This window comes from Conger conger, chromosome 8 (genome assembly GCF_963514075.1).
Source record: "Conger conger chromosome 8, fConCon1.1, whole genome shotgun sequence".
NCBI classification, from domain to species: Eukaryota; Metazoa; Chordata; class Actinopteri; order Anguilliformes; family Congridae; genus Conger; species Conger conger.
In genome coordinates, this window is record NC_083767.1 from 18,634,605 (window position 1) to 18,651,360 (window position 16,756).

Genomic DNA, 16,756 nt, shown 5'->3' on the forward strand with positions numbered 1-16,756 from the left:
CGTGTGAGTGTGTGTATGAATGGGTGAATGAGAAGCATCAATTGTACAGCGCTTGGGATAAAGGCGCTATATAAATTCCAACCATTTACCATTTACCACAACAGAATAAATGCAACTCAATGGTGAATCCAATACTGCAGCTGCCCAGGAGGGGGATGGCTTAACATGCCAAGATGAAAAACCCTTTAACAGCCTTGTTAATGGATCTCATATGTCTTTGTCATGCCTCACAATGGACACGGTAGCATAATAAGAATAGAAGTGATTCTTAACCAGAATGATTCTGGCTTGAATTTAGGGTGGTGTAGCAAATCATTTAACTATTACTTGTCATAATTGATTGGATGGTGTGCCAAATCCTCTTACTGGAATTCCTTCTGAAAATTGATTAAATGTAAGCTTGAAAACTGTTTGGCAATTTTGTGGAGCTTGAAAACTGTTTGTACATGTTGTGGGCTAAGCTTATAAACAACTTCCACCATTTACTTGCATCTTTAGTTTGTGTTAATATTAGCAGGCCTTCATTCTCTCTTATTCCCTCCCTTTGTACACAGTGGTTTTTTTAAGTGATAGAAGCCCCTCCCCTTCTGTTTGAACAGACCAATGAAGGGACACACAAACAGAACCCCTCGGCACACACATCCCACCGCCTCACTCCCTACCCCCACTCCTAACGGCAAAACACTCCTTACCCTTGCCACTTTCCTTATCCTGTGAATAAACATAGCACATTTGATGAAAAAAATGTTTTTCCATGCCAGTTCATTGGCCTGTGTGTGTGTATGTGTACATGCCTTCATTTCTGTGTGTGTGTGTGTTAGGCATACAGACCGAAAATGCCATTACATGCCATTATGTGAGTAAGAAAGGAATATGGAAAATGAAAGAAATGGAAGGATTGTTTCCATGAAAGAAGTTGATGTCACATTGCATAACGTATCAATTTAAACACACATGCAGTTTTGGTTGCGACCAATTTAAAGTGACCCCTATCCCCCTTCATTCTGCAAAGTTCAAAAAGAAATCCAGGGGCATGCACAGAAGATGAAGATATTCATGTTGTACTTGGATTGGTCTGGAAAATGTGCTTACCTAGGAAAACACTTATTTGAAGTGTGAACATTTGAGAATCAGAAAGGCGTTCGTCCTCTTAAACCCCTTACACTCATCTTGCTAGGATAGCTATTTTCATTTGAAGTGTAGTACCCTCTTTTGAAGGAGTCTTGAGCATGCGTTTACTACCTGGGATTTATGTTAGTTCAACTGGTGCTGCTTTTACGTTTAATAACATTTATAGATATTCGTTTATTCAATAATATGAGATATGGGAGAACAATAATGTGGTGTATGTTCCCTGTTTACAGGTAGCACTATGGATAATATTAATTTTATAATTATGATAATTATTAGAGTGAGAGAGAGAGTCCATGCTGCACCCTGGCTCCATGCTTAAACGAGTGTCACTGCAACATACAGTATGTTAATTACAATACAAGACCACGGCATGCACCCACTTTTAACACGTTAGAGGCACATACTGCTAATGTAAGGCGTCTATTCGGTAAAATTAGAAGGAAAGACACAAAGAAAAACTCTGAGAACGAAGTAGACTACCTTACTAGTTTCAGCTATCAGTACGCGGGGACAACCAATCGCATTCACGGGTTGTAGTGTTCTGTATTTGTAAATAATTTACAACTCCCTACCTCCTCTCCCCCCTCGCCTATCCGCCTTATTGTGCTTTCGCCAGGCATAAACAATCGATTTAATCGTTTTGTTCACGACAAATAGAATACCCATACAATAACGCAGAAAGCGCTAAGCGATATTATAAACATTATTTTCCAGGAAAATAAATTTTATTAAGCCAGTCGGCAGTTCAAGAAATACAATATTAGCCCGAAATTCGGAGTTTCATCTATTTTTTCTGTTTTCGATTTATTTTGTCTTGTCAGAGATCTGAAATCCCATTGATTTTCAGTCATATTTCACATTGACATCGCCAGGGCTCTCACACGCTGCTGGAAGTCCGTGGTACGGTATTTCCAACAGAATAACGCGGGGATTTAAATCGGAAGAAAAGCTGCGCGAATTTGATTATCTATCCAAGATGATGAAAAGGCGATACTCATAGTTTTACTCGGCTTGGAATTGACTGGATCTCGTCCAGTGTGCGAAGGGGAGGTTACTTTTCCCAGCATCAACTAGCTGTAGCTGGCTGGCTAATATTACCACCCGGACCTTCTCGGCATTTGCCCCCAGAGGAAGACAACACAGACACAAGAATAATCATTATATTTGCTAGCAAACCGCATGTTTTCCATTTTTTCAGAATGGCAGAAACTTAGCTAATGTTTACAGGAACCTGCTAGCTTACTTGTGTGAGCTGTTATTAACTTAGCTCGCTAGCTTAACGTTAGCTACGATCAAATTAGTGCTAACGTTAGTCTACCTAGGGTGCAAAAAAGAAAATGGAATAACAACATTAGTCTTTCGTTTTGTTTTCCTTTATTTTTGGACGTGTTGTGGCTTACTTAAGTTAGTTTTACTGTAAATTTGGTTGATTGTTAGCGAAGTAGCTAGATGCGTTTTGTTGCTAGCTATTAGTTAGCTTACAAGAAGAGCAGAGCAGAGACGTTTCATGTATTGATGATTTATGCGTGTGAATGTTAGCTAGCTAACGTTAGCTAGCTAATTAAGTGGATTGGATGCTGAGTGAGGGATGATCTTACCGAAGTAGCTTGCCTGCAGGTTAGCCAGGCAACTGTCCATTCCATTTTCTAGCCAAGTCTGATTATAGAGTTGTACGTCCTGTTGTGGGCTGTTTTGGTATCTGTCTTAACAGCTAGCGAAGTCACCAACATTGGCTCCCGAAGTCTAGTAACTTCCTAGCTAGTAGAAACTAACTAAGTTAGTAAGCTTTTGTGACATTTTGCTTTGGAAAGCGGTGAGTGCTTGGGAAACTGGTTGATGCTTGCTGGCTTTTAAGTCAAACGGCATTTGTTTTTTTTATCTTTATATAACGGTGGTGAGCTTACTATCATTCGTTGTTTTGCGTTGCTGTCTTTAACTGGTAGACTAGGTAGCTAGATAGTTAAGACTAACTTATAACATGCTAGTTGACCGAACAACGGCTGTTTTCTGACTTAAAGTGCTTTAGTAAGCTAGTTGCTACTTAAAGGGAGGGACCCCACAAGGAAATGCCCATCGCTGCAGCTGGTCAACCTACAACACAGGAGCCTCGTGTCTATTCCCAGTGCCCTGCTATTCCAGATAACGTTACTGTCCCGAAACGGAACACTCGATGTGAGGACACGGGCTTTCTGTCTCAGCAGCAGGCCGATTACGGGGGCGCGGAGGGGGGAAGGGGTATGGGTAGGCACAGCCACACCGGCAGGCTTTCACTAGCACCAGTGTCCTCCTCTCCGTCGCAATCCCCTCCTACCCCCTCCCCCTTCACCTTCTCTTACAACCACCCGCAACCCCCGGCCATGGATCCCCCGAGGACTCGATCGCGATCGCGTTCTGGATTCTACCAGTACGGCATGAACAGTGGTGGTAACAGTAATAACCCGAACAGTAACAATATTACCAACAGCGGAGGCATCGGGATCCATCACCAACAGCACAACCCTGGACGCCTACCACTTGGAGCACATAGTCCAACCGAGAACCAGCGTAACGTTACCCCAGGAAATAACCTGTCAGTCGGAGCACATCGACACACAGGCCCAGGAGCACACAGACACTTCGGTACAGGTACATGTTTTATTCTGTCCTAACATGTAGGAGTGGCAGCTCTCCGAACCTCTGTGGTGCTACTCTTGGCTAAGCCTTTTCTGTTTATGTTGTTGGGGGTTGGGTGGACGGACGACAGGTTTAACGCAACAGAAAAGCTATGTTGTCTTACTTGTCTATGTCTCGTGTCTTTAGTTGCCTAACAAGAAGTTCATTTCACACCTGTGGTAATCGGCCTCTGTTCGCGCGCTCTCTCTCTCGATTTCACTTCACAAGTTCAGTTCAGTTCAGTGGTGCTATACTTGCAGGGCAAATATCCTCAGTGCCAAAACATCAGCTGGCTTGGCAAGCGACACGGTTGAGTAAACAGTGAAGCTGGTCCATAGCTTGATGTACTGCTCTAACGTTGCACTCTGTGTCTGTGTCATTTATTGTCCTGGTTCCATCGCCCCTATGTCTGTCCCATTTAGTATGCATATTTAGAATTTAGCGAATAGCTAAGTGGCTCATAACAACTTGCTGTTATACGATTGTTTAGGAATAAATAAATAACTAATAATTGGAAATGAGTGAGAACTTTGACATGTGCTCTCAAAGTATCCCACAGGCCAATTATAGATAATTCTTGTAATGCTTTACAAGTATAAGGCTTTAGAGCCATAGGAAATGGTTCTGAATGAAAGTAAGGTTAAACATAATTTTTTGAAGGATAATTTGTTAATAGGCACAAGATATACAGACTGTGAAGGATTAACCGTGCTTTGAAGGTGGATTTGTAGTGGATTTTTTGCTTCCTAGCCCCTTGAATGTCCTGATACCCTGGTGGTATTATGATGAAGGCTGTAAGAAATGTTGCTAACTCTATACAGTATCCTTAATCAAACACGTAAACCACCTGGACCAATTGCAAGTATACAATACAACTGATAAACATAAACTCCAGAAAAATGAGATGTATACCAAAAAGCTGTTTAAAATGGCATACTCTGTAACTGTGACTTTTTCCAACTAAGATGTGCTGCTGTTCTTTCTGTTGGCCTATTTATTTAACTTTGGGAATTTGATTTTTGTGTTTCTCATTTGGGCAGACATCACCCCGTAAAATAACTTATTCAGTTTGACAGCAATTTCATGTAGCTGATACGCTCTTCAGGGTTTCACAATGAGTTGTTGCAAAATAAATATTGTGTATGCTTGCTTTACAGAAACCTGTAGATTCTGTTATGTCTAGGCTATATCAATTACAATTACCCGTTTGAGAATTGACACTTCCTCTGCACAGAATTAAACTGCTGTCTGTTCCTATAGCTCAATACACTGTCTGGCTTAAACCAAGCACCACATAAATATTAGATTATTTAGGCTAGCTGCCACAACTGGCACAAACTATTCTCACGGATGTTGCGGCAATTTTGTGGCGATGTCATAATATTGACAGAACATTTCAGCAACATTGTGTGAATATTAGGGTTTAGGCATATATAATACTATGTTGCGGCAATGTTTTTCCCATGTAACATTGAAGAAAGTTTTTTGTTACCTTGGTTTAGCTTGGCCAAGTCAGGCCTGTGCAGTTCATTTCCTATCTCATCTGTACTGAATCTGTAGGTTACAAATGGCACAGTCATGTTGAAGTTTAGCTTAAGCTTGTTTCGCATAAACAGCACCTTATCTGCTGCTGAAGTACTTGTACATCTGCCCATGGACTGTATCACAGTGAATATCTGGTGTTCCTGGAGTAGTTTAGATAATCTCAAGGGACATATGAAGGAGACGCACGCTTCTGTCACGTGGACGGGCTGGTGTTGGGAGGGGTCTCGGTCAATGATAAATCGTCAGCCATTGAATCAGACATTGCATAATTTATTTCCAGCGGGGTTGATGGTAATTTCATCCAATTGCTGTTCAAGGCAGTTACTCAAAGCTGACCAAAGTTCTTATTTTGGTACGCAAGCTTTTGGAAAGTCAAGTTGAAGCAACTAGTTCTGTTTTCCAGTGTAGATAATAGACCTAATTAGCGGCTGAGCATGAGACATATTTGCACTGAGAAAGCACGGAACTGAAGTATTGAAGACTGCTATCGTAACTGCTTGAAATTCACACAAACATCACAATCTGTGCTAACAAATACATTTTTGGCTTCCCAAAATACATTCCGTGCCATTCTGGCTGGCTTCCAGGTAGGCTTTAAAAGTCTTAAAATAGCTCTCCTGGGTGAGGGTGTTCTAAGAGTAGAAGTCAAGTGTGAACCATGATAATCTGTTGATGAGGCTTGTGATAATACTCATTCTCACATTCCCAAGCCTTCAAGTCCAATCAGTATTTTTGCTTCAAACTTTGCTTTGAAACCAGAAGTATGGGCATTTCAAAAAATATTTTCAATCTGAGCTGTTATTTTGCATGGAGCATGTATCTTTACATCTTTAATGAAATAACATTTGAAATCTGCATTAGAAGTGGAGAGTATGCAGGTGAAAACAGAGTAAATGTGTACCTTTTTATGATTGATATTTTGTTGTAATCGGATGATCTGCATTAGAGTGAATAAAGTAATGATGCAATGTAGTAATACATTTTTACTCAACTACCACCTACCCCCACTTTATGTAACAGCCAGTTATTCGAGTAGAGCTTGGATTAATAATATTGTTTTGTGTCGATGAACATATTAAAGCTGGGGTAGGCAATTTTTTTTGGTTATCTAACCGATAACCAATTTTTCTTTTCTGAAGTTTAAATAGTAAGTTCGGTTTTATAAAATGCGCTTTCACCTCCACCAGTGACAAAAAGCACAAATTGGTTGGACAATTGAAAGAAGGATTGTGGCTTAACTGCCCGTTAGGCTGTTTACAGTCTAAACTAGCAATTGACAAGCTAGTTCTTGCAAGCAACCTTCCGCTATTGCAGTGAGTTACGAATACAAATGCCACAGGGAATTGAATTCTTGACCAGTAGCCTATCATTAGCCATTGGATATTGAGCAAAAATTCCCTGCCTTAAACGGATCACATGAATTGTGTCACCACCACAATTGTCCTGCGCCATATAAATTCAAATGCATTTGGCTTATATTTTCACTGTTATAAAAATATAAGCCAAATTGTATAGAAACCTACTTAGTTCAGATTGTAGACAGCGACAAAAATGTTAGAATTTCAAACCTTATGATATTTGAAGTATGTACCTCTGAAATGATCTGGAAGCTGAAAGATGAGTTTTTCGGTGGAATATAACCTTAGCCGTTTAAAAAATGGGATGGTAAACATTTACAAAAACTGATTTGTCCAAAGGTCAATCACTAATAAATACGCTTTATTTAATCTTTGAAAATAGATACTTAGTACTTACTTAGGTAGTGTGTCACATACATGACACACTACCTCTGTAGAAATATAGGCCAAACACACCCAACTATTGTGGTTGCAGATATTGAAATTGGACTCTCAGTATATGCCAGTTTGAGCCATTGCAGATCTCAGTGTCTTGTCAGTGTGCTGTCAATCAGTACCTGCGCTGTCAACCTGCTTCGTAGTCCAAGTTTAATCTATGTTTTTGAAATCGGTCCCATGTGTGTTATTTGCATCCTGGATGTTTACTTTTATTGTCAGTTATGGTGATTGAAATCATGATATTAAAAAAAGAAAACAACCCTGTACCCAGAAAATGAATAAAGCAAGCTCTATCAGCTGTGCTTTTGGACTATTTTCGGCAGTCTGATTTGTTAAAACTTGTTGGTTTCTGGTAAGTTCTAATGACCCAAAAATAGCTTCTCCCCACCACATGACTTAGCATCAAGAGTGCCGCGCTAACGGCATGATGAGTAAAATGGATTGGTATTTTATTTTGATCACTTGGAGGGAATTTAATTTCATCACGGGATGTATAGTTCAGAGCAGGGAGGTGACTGAGATGCTATCAGTGGAGCAAGCCTTCCTTGGGCAAGATGATCTTCTCACAAGGAGCCCCTTGTGCTGGGCTGTAAAGGGAACGAGGACGGGTGGTGGCCCATCCGTTGACTGCGTGCTTCTGAATCGCTAGCAGGCAACTTCCAAGCTGTTTACCGTTTTTATGCCTTTCGGGAACAGAGTACGCGAAGACTACAGCAAGCCCAGCTTTCCAAAGCTCTGGAGAAGGGCCTCCACCGATGTCTCCTTTACTCCCAGAAGTCCAGCTGGCACAAAACATCCTCTCAATGTTGCTGGGATGTTTTGTCAGTGTTATAACATCACAGCAACATTGCAGCAATGTTTTGTTAGCTGGGTGACTGGATTGAACACTGGGGTGTAAACGTGTGTGCAGCTCGCAGCGAGGAGAAAAAAAATTCCGGTTCAGTATGGATCATAAAATTTAGCCCTCAAATCCAAATTCAGCCCTGGTTTTCTTATCTTTTGGGTAATTAATTGAACACTTAGTGCTACTAATAGGCCAGAATGTCTTCACACCTAACTCCCAGGTAAAGGGAGTGTGGAAAGCCAGCAGTTCTCGGCCCTTGAGGACAGTGATTTAATGATCCCTGCGGTACGGTGATTCAGTTGTGACAGTATTTGCTTCACAGCCTGGGTGGCGGTATAGCATAATGGATAGTGAACCGGGCTTGCAGCTGTGAGATTATAGGTTTGAAACCCGGATGGTGCACTCCCATTGTATCCTGGAGCAAGGTACTTAACCTGAATTGCTTCAATAAAAAATTTCCAGCTGCGTAAATGTATTGTGTCGTAAAAAAACGGTCAAGCTGTATGCGTTTGTCTGGATGAGAGCATAGCCCGAACACAGTGTAACGCGACAGTCTTTGAGTGCCCATAACCTTCAGGAACACAGGGTGGGAGAACTCAGGCTATTATCAAGAGTTTTTAAAAGAAATGAGTTTGTGAATATGGCTCTTTTGCCAAGGGTTTCTATAATAAGGACGTTCCTTTTTTTTAACCAAAATAAGGCGCGCATAGAGACCGGGAATAAAGGCGGCTTTAACGCGGGGGCGTTTTGTCAGAAGGCCCGGCCCACAGCTGCCCGATTCAATTCGGCTTTTACCAGCTGCAAACCCCCTGTTTACAAGCCACCGCCAAAGCGGCGAATGTTTCATGCCTCTTAACTCATTTCAAGGGTATTTGTAGAAGCGGACCCGGGGCAGGGAGAATGCGCATTCGCCAACGTTCCCCTCCTCCCCGTCGGGCGAAGAGACGCCACCGAACCCTGTAATGAAGGGTCTGGAGTGCGCCTAGCTGAGGGGCCGTGGCCTGCCCGGCGTCATGACCGAGCCGCTCCGTCCGACACGAGATCATACCCGGCCCCCGGAGCGCGAGGCCCGGCTTGAAGAAAGGGGTCACGGAAGCACATGAATAAATCTATTTTTAAATGAATTCCGTGATGAATTCTGTTGTGTAGGCAAGGGTTTTGTTTTCTTTTTTTCCCCCTCTTTTTCCACGTTATATTTGGTGCTCATTTTTGTTGGCTCACATGAAGGATTCAAATATGTAAATACAGTAAATACAGACCTACAAGCTTTTCTTCAGCCCTAAAAGGCGTATTATACCCTATAATATTATCATTCCTCCATTTCTAACAACGTTCTTGAATTAAAGGAAAAAGCTTGCTTTTTCTTGCTTTTTCTTGTTGTCTCTGGCCCAGGCCTGAGGGGGCCCCAGGATATGGGGTGTAACTATTTTTAATTTGTTACAAAATATATGTTGCCCCGTGAGAATTTATAGCTGCGGCCCTGGACAAAAATATGTTGCCTTTTGGATTGGCATTGGCATTTTGTGTGTTCTATACATTCTTCCCAAACGAATGAAAAAATGTAGGTAACTTGGCCCTGTATTTCTGGCCATCTCAAGAGAATGTGGTCTTTAGTGCGCGATCACCAGAAGCAGAAATGATCTGTGTCTGCAAGAGTATGTGTGTATACATGACTGTGTGCGAGTGTGCTCCTTTTCTACTTATAAAGCATTCTCTATATTCATGTAGGGTGAAGTAAAGGTTCTAGTTCCACCATGAAGGCCAAGAAGCTTCCGGAACAACTTGGAGACAAAAATCTCCAGCATAAAGGCACCGATCTGTAACAGGGCTTAAAACATGTTAGTCACTGTACAGCTATATCTTTAACACTCCCTATGTAGGATAACACACCACCCAGACACTGCCTAGGTCAGGCTTTCCCTCAGAACCGAGCAGCTGGTCAAGCAGGACACTGAGCAGGGAAAATGGAGGTCTGTGGCAGCTTCAAAAGAGTGGTGACACTGAAGGAGTTAATCGAGAGAGTTGGGATGGGGAAGAATCTGCATAAATCTACAATAATCTTCAGGCATACATATTTAAAGTGACCACATAATCTCTTTAACATTTTCAAACATTTTAGCAAGAGCTGGTTTCATTCCTTTTCCAACCCGAAAATATTCAGCAAGTGCACGTTCCTGGTGCTTCAAGTGCTTGGGCTGGCTTTCTTCTTTGCACGGCACCCTGTTGCACGTATTTCTGGAGCTCTGCTGTGGTGGACCGCCTCGGGAGGGAGTGTGCAGGTCTGAAATTGATTTTCTTAAATCCGACTGTACAGATATGAACAAGAGTATGCTGATGAACTGCTCAGAAATGCAAAGAAAGAGCTAAACGCTAAAGGACTGAGTGATATAGCTTTGCAGCTGCTGACAACAAAGGCTTGGTTAGGTTCAAACGGTAACGGTTGCTGACACGAGATGGTGCTAACTCTTGGAGATTCTTCATGCTTTTTGGATAATGTCATGGTACATATAGACAGGAGTCTTTATGAAACTAATACACCCAAATTCAATTGGAGAAGTGGGCTAAATCCCCCTCGTGACAGGACCAATAGTATTAATGTCAGTAGGCGTATTAAGTTGTTTTGTCCTTTTTGGCCTGCAATATGCGATATAATTGGCTATTAGCATTTTCATGAGTTATTGAAGGCATAGGACTATCATTTAATGTCAGTAATTTTATTTGGTTATTTTTGTTTCTTTAAAAATCAAATCTCTCATTTTGTGTCAACATTAACTCTTACTCTCATCAACAGTGCATCTTTTGGTGGTTCTGTACATTGAGGTCAAAAATGTAATCTCAACTAGGCATATCAAATGCAAAGACAATTGTGCTGCGATTCTCTGTATTCATTCATTCACTTTGCTTGCAAGCCGTTAGCACAAGATTAGATGTATCATTTTAAACCGACTAAAACATTACAACTTAGTAAATTACAAAGGAGAAATCGGTCGATGTGAATGACAAAGTAACACAGTGAAATTTGCCCCTAATAACACGTTTGCCATTTATAAAAACAATTATAATGTAGAGGATATTATATATGAAATATAATTTGTGGTGATGCATTGCAGCCTATTTAAAGCTTTCTGGTAAAGGCAATTATTCCAAGTTAACCTTAGGGAAAGCCTTTAGTTGGACACGCTAAGCACATGATAAGTCAGGGTTGCTTATGAAGCTGAAATGCTTTGTTTCCCTGGGGTCTGGTCACATGGGTCAACCAGAGCTGCGTTTAAACAGTTTATCAGCCTGATACGGAGATCATATTCTTCAGAACGCTGTCTGGATTGTCCCGTAGAGGGAGAGGTTTTCGGTGGAGATTCACAATCTCCTTTTCACAAAAAGCCATAGCGATGATTAATTTCCATAGATCCGCTGATTAGATTGCACTTTAAGCTCTGGGTAAGGGGAAACCGGTATGGGAAGCCGAGAGAAACGAGGGGATTCAGAGACGAGAGGAGGGAGGGAGAGGGGTGAGAGAGAGGGGTGAGAGCGTGGGGGCGGGGGTGTGCTTGTAGAGGGAAAAGAGGATAGCGGCGGGAGGGAGGCTGGCCGCCACGGGCCTTGGCGTACCTTCAGGCCCGCGTTCACTCACGGCGGCGAGAGAAACCCAACCCAAGCGGGGCCACAGAGCCGAAGCGGGCCCCCCTCTCTCAACCCGTTCCAGAACATTCCCTCCGCCTTTTCCCCCCTCCGGCCTCTCCCGCCTTTTTCGGTGCTAGGGGCGTACTCCGTCACCGGGCCAGCGTGTTTACCTCGTCTCCCTCGGCTTCCCGCCCTTTCTCCTCCCGCTGTCCGTTTCGCGCCCCTGCAGATTTAACGCGAAGCGTTCTGTCGACGCCCATCCGAGCCACTCCCGACGAATCCACCGCGTCACCGGTGAAGCCGACCTGCCCGGAGCGCCAGATAAACACATTTGCGTTCGCACTGCCGGGAAATCCAGGTCATGGTCCTGCTGTAAACCGAGCCGCCCGATTTTTTTAAAAGCGGGGCGATCAAAAGAAATGGGCCACAAAGCAATTTCAGTACCCAATTCAGGTCACTTAATAAACTCTTTTCAAGGATTCGTGTAACATTTCCAATCCACTTTTCACCTCTAAAAATAGAACCCGTCTGGTTTTATTTAAGAACAGAACTGCTAATGGATTGTTAGGTTGATGGTATGAATATTCATGTGAGTCTGACTAATAGTTTGCTGCTGACAGTTGAATTCCTTGGTGCGGTGGAAAGTTGCTTGGACATCATCGTTGCAAATCATTAAAGATGCAGTTTATGGAAACACAAAAAGGTTGAATTTGTCAGGATTTAGCCTGCAGTTCATTTGTATTCTCACATTCATAATCAGAATTATGAAAAAATTAAACTGATTGATGCATATATCTTTAACGATGAGGCCTGCATATGAACATGCAGGCAGGGGAAAATCTGAAAATATCGCTATAGTTTAGTTAGCCTCTAAATGCTACACCAAATCAAGCCCATGTATCCAGGGTTAAATGCATGTTGTAATTCTGAATTTGGCAGGGAACAGGTGAACCTGCTGAAAGGGCCATTTTGCTACTTCTTTTCAGTCCAGTTTATTATAAGTGAATCAATACACCCAAGTACCTAAAATCTCCTCATCATAACTGAACGGTTCATCTCTGGTTAACATTTTCAAATCCAAACTTACCCAGTTTAGATGGGAGCAGTGTTAATAAACACTTGCAGGTTTTACACACAGTTGTATTTCATCCAGTTTTATCCTAAAGCCTAAAATAAAAAGTATAGTTTGGTTTCTTGTCAGAAAAACCTTGCTCATGAGTTATGGAAAATAAATGTTTTATTATTGTATTGCCTATATCCTAAGCTAAGCTACATGTAGCTACAACAACTCCCCAAGGATATTTTTCAAATTAGCTAGCTATAAATATTTCAACATTAAATAAAAGAATTACCATACCGAAAGAGAAAACGCGCCCCCTCCAATTGAACCTCTATTTGGGTGCACTTGGGTATGCCCAGCCAAAACTGACAGGTATGAGAGGAAAAAAAAAAGGAAGAAAACTGACTCTAAATAATATTTATTTATATACACAATTTTCTGTCTGCTAGCTACATCAGCTCTTTAGCAGACAGAAAAGTCAGAAAAAATTAAGTATTTTTGTTATTATTTTTCCCTATCTGACCTGACGGATCGGGTTTTCCCACTGACAGATCAAGGGTGGGGCGGCCCTCGATGTGGCCCCTATTGTGCGGCCTCCACTGGATGGTACTGTGTGCTTCAAAATCCTAACCAATCAGAGTTAGCAGTTCACATGAACCGGCAAATACACATAAAAAGCACATACTTCAGAGAAGGGCTCTTATTCTACACTTCTTTCCACATTCATGTCTTCTCAGTCCAACTGGCGTTTGTTTGGGCAGAAATGAAATTTCATCGGCTTATTGATATAACGCAACTGCTACGGAACCGCAAAACGGACTCTGAATGTGAAGGACCGTAACATCCTTCTTTTCCGACCGTCTTTTCCTTCTTCGTCTTCCTGACCTCTCACCTCCCATCCCAACCCCCTTTCCTTCCTTCCTTCCTTCCCTCCCTCGTTCCCCTGCTTGGGGCCCCTAAGCGAGTGCTCCAGGGTTATTCAGTGCTGTCCCACTGCCTCCTGCTTCTCCCATGTCCTCATGGTGCCCTCTACGCTTTACTAACACAGACTACAAGCAAAGATCCATCTGCTGTAGTTACAGGTCAAAGCAGCAATTCTGTAAACTGTAGTTACAGGTCAAAGCTATGACTCTCTGTATGCTGAACTTAACCGTCACAGCAGTGACTTTCTCTAAATTGTAATAACAGGTCAAGCGGTGACTCGCTGTGCTGTAAGGTCAAAGCAGTGACTCTCTGTATGATGTAATCATCCAGGTTTTAGAAGCTGTTTCTTACATGTTCTTTTTCTGTTAGGCTAACTGTCTGTTGATTGTTTTTGACCAAGCATTCTGTGAACAAGCTGATCATTGGCTACCAGGAGACAGGGTGTTTATAATTAATACTGCACAGTTTGATTGGTCTTTCAACCGTAGTTTTCTTACCAATGCAGCTAACTTCATCTGAACTTGCGTACCCGCACGGGTGGAGTATTAAGCAGGGGCCGAGTGAGGGATACATTGGCCCCCTAGAGTTATTCTGTGTGCGTTAGCACTTGCATGCCCGGTGCCAATACTCTTCAGACATTGTAGGCCCAACGTGTCTGATGTGTGTGTCTGTAAATGTGAGATGCTGTTGCAGTCATATGTTACACTCAGAAAAAGGTACAAAGTAGTGCCTAAAATGTAAAAACCCTTGTGACTGGGCTGGTACCTATGGGGTATTATATAGCCAGCTATACATAATTTGTTGCTGTCACTTTTGCTTGGAAAAAGGTACTTGGTTTAAATAACTTTCAGTTATTGTACTTCCAGGGAACATTTGATAAATTTGTTCCCTGAAGAGCAAAATTGTACCTCCACTGTGCCTTTAGTGTGTGAGTGTGGGGGGAGGGGGGGGGTTGGGGTTGGGGAGCACACAGGCAGAAGCACGGCAACGTTCATCACTTGGAGGAAATCCCATCATTCCCCACCGGTCATCTTCCTGCGCGGGCCACCCCCCACGACAACCCCCACCGTTGATTCCTGCACGGAGGCAGGACGTGAGTCACCCCCCCCCCCCCCAGCTGCCAGGGAACGGGCCGATCGGTGCCGTTCCTTTGAGTGTCATTCTCCCTTCCAGCCCCGGCCCTACCTCTCACTGTAAGGACGTCCACAGTGCCGGCCTTGTTCGGCTTCCCCCACGATGCACCGCTTCCATACCATTTGCATATCAATCGGTGTCCGGACACTTTCTTAAAGGACATAAAACTGACCCTTTCTCTTTATTCCCAGGCTTTTGTCCTAACTGACCTCCAATTAAAAGGTTGTCCTATCTCTTTTTTGACATTTATTTAGTAGTTAAAGCAGGAGCATTTCCCATTTGTATAAAGCACACTGAACCTTGGTTCCATCTGAGGAAGTTGCTTGCCTGGAAGATTGGCTTGCCTGTGGTTCTTTAATGGGCGAAATCTTTTGTCATCAAACCTGGGCCTGGGGCTAGACTAACTGCCAGTGTACCCTGACCGACATCAGTATGACTGTTCTCAGCACACTGTGAGAGCGGCAAGCGATTTCAATTTTTTAAGTGGGTGTGCCTTCAGGGGGTTGCTGGGCAACGGAGCACAAGCAAGGTAAACAATATCAATGAGTGGAGTTTTTTAGTTTTTTTTCTCTCCCAGAATGTGTATTTTTAAGTCCAAGTGGAAACATCACGCTGTGAGAGGTTAGCACTCAGACCTTCATCTCCCCTCCTCTCTCCCCTCCTCTCTCCTTCCCTCTCTCCGTGTTTTCTTCCCCCGTGCCTCCCGGGTTGTGTGGCGTGCGGGGCCCGCGGTTGGGAGAGTGTTTACGCGGCGCCGTGTGTGGGCCGCTACACGCGCCTGCGTGCCAATACTCCGAACCGTCGACCCGTCTGGAGCAGGTTGGGGGGATGGAGGGGGCGTGTTCCCTCCCCGATGGAGCTGTTGTGAGCCGGTCTCATGCGGGGCGGTGCTCGAACGTTGATTTTATTTACAGCCGGATCGAAATACCATGGAAAAAAGCATCCGTGTGAATGTGCATTCGCCGGCCACCCCCTCTGAGACAATTTTAAGGTAAACGCTGTTATTGGTAAATTACCTACTTTACTACCTTCAATAAAGAAGACCTTGCAGTTTAAAATGCCAGTAGTCATTTTCCAGATGTTTTATATATCTAAAAAAAACTTTTGCCAAAGGGTCTCATAAAAAAAAAACCTAAAGGTTTTTTTTTTTATATATAGGCCAAATAGAAAAATCGAGGTCTAACAGAATATAATGTTTACAGAACATTATATTCTGTTAGACCTGCTTTCATGGCTGTTTGGGGATGTTTGTTCGATAATTTGTTTTCAAAGAGAGGCTTTGCTAAAATTGGTGGGTGTGAGGGCTCTTCAGAATAGATTTCTCCCTGTTCTGTATTTTTGAATGACATTCAATAATATTCAACAATATTCGTTAAGATATTCAAAGTAAAACTAACAAAGGCCTTCTGCAACTTCTTCTTAATTCAAACTAATCTCCTACAATGCCTGAAACTGCTATCTAAGAAAATGATGGGGGGGGGCTTTGGAGATGTTGGTGTCGTCCTTGACATACAAATGGATAGGACATCCAAGACAACTGATTTCTAAAAGATCTTTCTTGCCTCTAGCATCAGTGACAGAAAAGAGATTGTTGAAATTCAGGTTGGCACACACTTGGACATGCTGAGGACCATTTTTACATTACATTACTGGCATTTGGCAGACGCTCTTATCCAGAGCGACGTACAGTTGATTAGACTAGGCAGGAGTCAATGCAGGGTTAAGGGCCTTGCTCAAGGGCCCAACGGCTGTGCGGATGTTATTGTGGCTACACCGGGATTAGAACCACCCACCTTGCGTGTCCCAGTCATTTACCTTAACCACTACGCTACAGACTGCTACATTTCACACCCCTTCTGGATAACTAGTCCGCATTTCAACTGTAGGCCATAACGTGAACTGTTGTAGACGTTGACCGCTTGTCGCCATTTGGTCATCCTGCTCCTGTTTGTCCTTTGTTTGCGATGGACGCAGAAAGGCTAGCGTCCTCCCTCAGGCCCGATATTTATATTTACGCGCCTCACCGAAGCTGGGAGAAACGGAGCG

At 42.9% G+C, this 16,756-nt stretch overlaps 1 protein-coding gene across 1 annotated transcript in view; it reads left to right on the forward strand.

Annotated features, from left to right (window-relative positions):
• Positions 1–2,007: 2,007 nt before the first annotated feature.
• Positions 2,008–16,756, forward strand: part of LOC133135217 (E3 ubiquitin-protein ligase RNF38-like) — a 40,793-nt gene continuing 26,044 nt past the window's right edge. The window contains exon 1 of the mRNA XM_061252064.1: positions 2,008–3,759. Within this exon, the coding sequence (XP_061108048.1) occupies positions 3,201–3,759 (559 nt within the window). The 5' untranslated portion in view covers positions 2,008–3,200. The remainder of the gene's footprint in view (positions 3,760–16,756) is intronic.